The sequence below is a fragment of the Sphaeramia orbicularis genome, chromosome 17, assembly GCF_902148855.1.
Source record: "Sphaeramia orbicularis chromosome 17, fSphaOr1.1, whole genome shotgun sequence".
Taxonomy (NCBI): Eukaryota; Metazoa; Chordata; class Actinopteri; order Kurtiformes; family Apogonidae; genus Sphaeramia; species Sphaeramia orbicularis.
Window position 1 is genome coordinate 35,780,726 of NC_043973.1, and position 6,087 is coordinate 35,786,812.

A 6,087-nucleotide genomic window follows, 5' to 3' on the forward strand; every position below is an offset into this window, starting at 1 on the left:
TAATTCGACCCACTTGAGATTAAATGTGGAACCTGAACTAAAATGATGAATATCTTCAATGTAAGTTTCGTATTTCACAAATTCATTCCAAGGGCCAGACTGGACCCTTTGGAGGACCGGATTTGGGCCCCGGGACACATGTTTGACACCTGTGTTCTGTCTCCTCCTCGTATATGATATGATACAATGTGATATAATGTACTTTTGTTACCACTGGGGAATTTGTCTTGCACTGAAAATATCGTTAGACAGGTTAGTTTTACTCACTGATGATGTTTTGTTGAAATAGTAATCCTTATTACTTCAGTACTGTGACAAAATGAGTAATAAGATATTAACTCAACATTCTAAGACACAAACTGTCAGACACAAAGGGACTTGAAACCGGCTGGTTTGTCTGAGAATAATGGGACAGACACTATGTCCAGAAGATGAACTCTTGTCACCCCCTCATCTCCCTCTGGAACCAACTGGGGGAAAATACTTCAACACCTTTTTCATTCATTGAATTTCATTTAACACCAACAGGTGACTGGAGGGAAACAGCTTCTGAGCGCTGCGATTAAATACTGAGAGTCATGTCGGCCCAGGGTTATAATTATTCCTCTGTCATGTTAAAGAACACCTGCTGTCGCCATCAACTTTACTGTGAGATAATTAGCCAGAGTTAGTGGGCTGAGGGCTGTCAGACCCACAGAGCCATTAGTACGACTGTAACTGTAACTGTAACTGTAACATCCTGACTGTTTGTGCCTCAGCTCACCAGGACCACATGGACCTTCCTCCACATACTGAGCGTTACAGTTCTGACTAGTCTAGAATCAAAAATCATGAGAAATGTTAGATACTTTTTATATATATTAAAAATAATTATATATATATTTTGTCGTTGTTTTTGTTGTTTTTAAATTGTACAGCTTCTTGTGTTTTTTTAATCTATTGTATTTTATTCTTTTATTTAGGTTTTATCTATTCTTTTATATTTTTATTTATTTATTTATTTTTTCGTTTATTTTTTACAGTTGTTCTATGTCTTTTAATCTATTTTTGTATTTTATTCTTTTATTTAGGTTTTATTTATTCTTCAGTACAGCAGATTTCTTTTTTTTGTACAGTTCTACATCTTTTAATCTAATCTTGTATTTTATTCTTTTATTTAGCTTTTATTTATTCTTCTGTACAACACTTTTCTTTTTTTTTGTACAGTTCTATGTCTTTTAATCTATTCTTGTATTTTATTCTTTTATTTAGGTTTTATTTATTCTTCTGTACAGCACTTTGGTCCACTGCAGTTGTTTTAAAGTGCTTTACAAATAAAGTTGGATTGGATATTTGAAGATTTCTAATAGCGTTTCTGAGGGGCATTAAAAAGCATTGAAAGTCATTAAATAGATTTTGTGAAAACGAAGGTCTTAAATGGCATTAAAAAGCATTAAATTCGATGTCCAGCGGCATTAAAAAATTAAATACACTTGTTTGAAAAAAGCATTACTATTCACGATTTATTTTGATTTTATGAACATTTAATAATTTGGATCGGAAGCATAGTGTCATGATTGACAGACAGAACCCTTTAATTGGATACTGTTTATGGCCGATACATGAAGTCACAATTCCGTATGCTTGGAATGCAACATGCTGTGAGCATGCTCATGCTGTGGCGAAAGAGGGGAGGGAGTATTAGCAAATATCGGAAAAGTGGGAACATGCAAGTTTCAGCAGAAGTGATTAAAGGAGGAGGAACTATTCAGAACCTGGTTAAAGCCTGTGGACGGTAAACTGACATAAAACTATAAATAAAACTGTATCTGCAGTTGGACATGGGCATTATAGCTGTTTAAAGTGGCATTAAAAAGGGCATTAAATTAGATTCGATGATACCTGCAGAAACCCTGTATAAAGACGGACAGATGGCGTTCTTGTGCAAAACATGTCATAAATGTCTCCTTCTAATAAAAACACATCTATTAACAGTCCAATCCAATCCAATCCAACTTTATTTAAAAAGCACTGTAAAACAACTGCAGTGGACCAAAGTGCTGTACAGAAGAATAAATAAAACAAATAGAAGAATAAAATACAGAATAGATTTAAAGACATAGAAACTGAACAAAAAAGAAAACAGTGCTGTACAGAAGAATAAATAAAACCCAAATAAAAGAATAAAATACAAGATAGACTAAAAAGCCATACAATTAAAAAACAACAAAATAAATAAATAAATAAAATAGATAAATAAGAACAATAAACCGCTACCAAGTAAAAACAATAGAATAAAGATAGTACCTTCAAACATCTCATACGGTTTCAAAAGCCAAGGAGAAAAAAATGGGTTTGAAGAAGGGATTTAAAAACAGACAGAGAGGAGGTCTGTCTGATATGGAGAGGCAACCATGCAGACAGTAAGCCTGTTATTTAAAAACACTTACCTATACACTGTGGCGTAGGAATCCATGTTCTATTCTGACATGTGGCTGTTCCCCACCAGCCCTCCACCGCCGGCTTCAGTCCGTCGTCACAGGCATAAAACAGTTTTCGTTCATGAGAATCAGTGTCTTCCTCGATGACAGAAAAACCCCCCTGAAGCTGTGGACTCTCACATGGTGGTTCTGGACCTTGAGCTGAAGCAAAGATAAATATTAAAACACTGGAAATTTTATTAAAACAAATGAACATAGGATTCAGTTTTCTTACCTCGCAGTACACCAGCTAGACAAATCAGAAGAACAAATCCAAGGAATCTCACACACATCCTGTTAGGAATTTTAGTTTTCCAACTTCAGAACGAAGCACAGAGCCTGCTCGCAACAACAGACGCTGTTAATAATTGCTGAGAGTCTTTACCCAAAAAGATAAATGCAGACTGAACACTCATCACACTGTGTGACTGATGTTGACATCACACTATCACACACATGGAAGCGAAACTGTGCAACTCACAATTTGTGGTTTTAGCAAGATTGTAATGACCATAGTAAGTATTTTAGGTATCTTGAAAAGCACTATACAAATAAAATGTACAATTATATGCATTTGTCAGTCTCTGTATCAAGATAAAAGTGGAAAATACAGGAAATATGTGTGTAAGCAGAATTAAAAACCACCATAAGTATTTATAATACTGTGTAAAAAGTCAAAGGTTAACATTAGATTTATTGGTTTAGTAAAGTTCTAATGACCACACATATGCATTAATCAGTCTCTATATTAACCCTATAATGCCAAACATATCATATTTGATACATGAATTTTGAAGCCCTCTACAGCACAGATGTCAAACATGCGGCCCGGGGGCCAAATCTGGCCCGCCAAAGGGTCCAGTCCGGCTATTGGGATGAATTTGTGAAATGTAAAAATTACACTAAAATATGAACAATCCTTTTAGTTCAGGTTCCACATTCAGACCAATTCAATCTGCAGTGGGCAGGCCCAGTCAAATACTATCAGAATAACATCGAAATAATGACAACTCCAATTTTTTCTCTTTGTAAATGTAAATATTTTCATGTATTTACACTAAAACAAAGTATAATTTCGCAAAAAAATGTGAATAACCTGAACAAATATGAACATGAAATGTCTTAAGAGAAGTCAGTACAAATTTAACAATATTCTGTCTGTTATTAAATGTTTTGTGTGTTTGTAGATCCACTGTGATCTGTAAGTTATAATGTACCTGTGGAAATGATATTTTGAGGCAGAATATTGTTAAAATTACACTTATTTTTCAGTTTGTCCATGTTATTCACATCTTTTGAAAGGATAGTTTGTAAACTTGTTCATAATGTATATTTACACTTTTTGCTCGAAAACATAGAGAGAAGTTTGGAGTTGACATTATTTCTATATTATTCTGTTATTATTTGACTGGTTCGGCCCACTGCAGATCAAATTTAGCTGAATGTGGAACTGAACTAAAATGTGTTTGACAGCCCAGATCTACAGGATTAGTGTGATATTATTTTTCTTGAAAAACCTGATGTGAACAATTAGATACATGCAATACATAGATAATCCACCAGGAGGGAGGAGTTCATTCACCAGAGGCCTTTCCAGTGACACTACAAGACTGTCATTAATGAGGAAGGAGGAAGAACTTTGACAATTTTGAAAAGGAATTACCAATTTGTGACACGTTTGCGTTATATTATGTTTTTGTTTTTTGAAAAATAATACTATTTGAACATTGAGACCCTATGTATCAAATATGATACAAAATTGAAACTCATACATGGAAATTGATATTTGAAAAAAAATTTGGGGGGGTTGTTCAGAAGGACCAACAAAGGCTCCAATTTCAAAGAACTGGAATTTTCTGTCAGTGATTTAATGGTTCAGGCTTTACAGGGTTAAGATAGAATCTGGATATATGTGAATTATGAACAGCAGAAAAAACAAAAGTTTCTGGGAAAAAAAAACAGCCTCTATAAACCAAAGTGGTAGTTTTTACTCTTTATGTCTTTAACCCTTTTGTTCAGACAATATGAGATTTATTGCGTTCATTTACTGATGTTTTCCACCAGTTTTCATTCCACACATGTCAGATGTTTCTAACTGTTTCTGCCGCTTCTTGCCATGAGGTCAAAGGTCACACTAAATAGTGACTTTCACCTTGACAACACATTTAGTTCAGTTATTTGTGTGTTTTTTAAGGCTGTGCAGATATTTCCAGTATTTTCTTGTTGCATCTGAAGAAAAGAGAATGAGAAATAAGCATGTATGCTCATTTTAATCCTGATCAAAATTTTAAGACCAGTTGAAAAATTGCATGAATTTACATTTTGCACTGTTGGATCTTAAGACGATTCTAAGTAGAGTTTCAAAATGCAAATAGAAGAAATGGGAGTGAGACAAAAAAAAAAAATCTGAGTAAGCAATTTTTATTCTAAACAGTAAAGCATTTTGTGATTTTATCTGTGAAAAGTGCGATATAAATAAAATGTACTTACTTACAATTAATTGAAAACAAACATTTTAATCCTGCAAAAACAACAAACCTAAAGGTGGTCTTAGACTTTTGCACTGTACTGTAGAGACAGTATGAGATTTACTGCATTAATTTACTGCTGTTTTACACTGAGGTCACTTTAAATACTCACTATGGTCTGAAGAAGCCTTTTAGTTGTATAAATATTTTTTGTTTTACATTATGAATGGCTTGTATTGTCCTGAATTTCATTGTTGCATCTTAATACAGAGACTGAGAAATACATGTGTGCTCATTACAGCCCACACAAGGAACATAAACTGCTTCTGTTCTAAAAGACATGCATTTAAATCTGCTGTTAAATACACCTGTAGTATGAGGACAGTAATGACTGTGTTGACCATTCCTTCATCCTACTGACCGTATACCCCTGACCAAAATGTTTGCACTGTCAGATCTTTAGAAAGTTCTAAGTAGAGTTTCAAAATGCAAAAAGAAGAAATGGGAGTGAGACAAAAAAAAAAAAGTTGAGTAAGCAATTTACTGAAAACAACATTTAACCCTTTCATGCACAGTGGTCACTCCAGTGGTCAGTTCTTCTCCAGCTGTTCTCTTGTATATTCATGGGTTTTGTTTTAGTTCCATATCAGCCAACACAGTGGACACTTATGCATCATCCCATACACTGACATTCAGACCAGAATGTAACTTTGTTGTTCTAGATAAACCTAATCTGCACTAACATGTTTGAGTGTAAATCAGTTGCTTATTATTAGGCTGTTAGACCGTAATTAACAGTTTTCTTGAACTTTTTTTTTTTTTTTTTCTGCATATTATCTCCATGAATTGAGTAACAGCAAGTATCAGAGTATGTTAAAATGTGAGAAAATGGCATTAGCAGCATTAAAAATGTTTTTATTTCATATTTTTCACACAGTATATCACTTTGTGATCATGGGTTTTAACCCTTTCATGCACAGTGGTCACTCCAGTGGTCAGTTCTTCTCCAGCTGTTCTCTTGTATATTCATGGTTTTGTTGTTTTAGTTCCATATCAGCCAACACAGTGGACACTTATGCACCATCCCATAATACACTATAATTCAGACCATTACTGTAACTTTACTGTTCTTGATAAACCTGATCTGCACTAACATATTT

At 34.1% G+C, this 6,087-nt stretch overlaps 1 protein-coding gene across 1 annotated transcript in view; it reads right to left on the reverse strand.

Moving 5' to 3' along the window:
• The window catches only part of LOC115437402 (complement factor H-related protein 2-like), a 29,543-nt gene extending 26,641 nt beyond the window's left edge, over positions 1-2,902 (reverse strand). Inside the window, exons 1-2 of the mRNA XM_030160629.1 lie at positions 2,695-2,902; positions 2,430-2,621 (exon numbers count right to left, since the gene is read on the reverse strand). Coding sequence (XP_030016489.1) covers positions 2,430-2,621; positions 2,695-2,752 — 250 coding nt within the window. The 5' untranslated portion in view covers positions 2,753-2,902. The remainder of the gene's footprint in view (positions 1-2,429; positions 2,622-2,694) is intronic.
• Between the last annotated feature and the right edge of the window lie 3,185 nt (positions 2,903-6,087).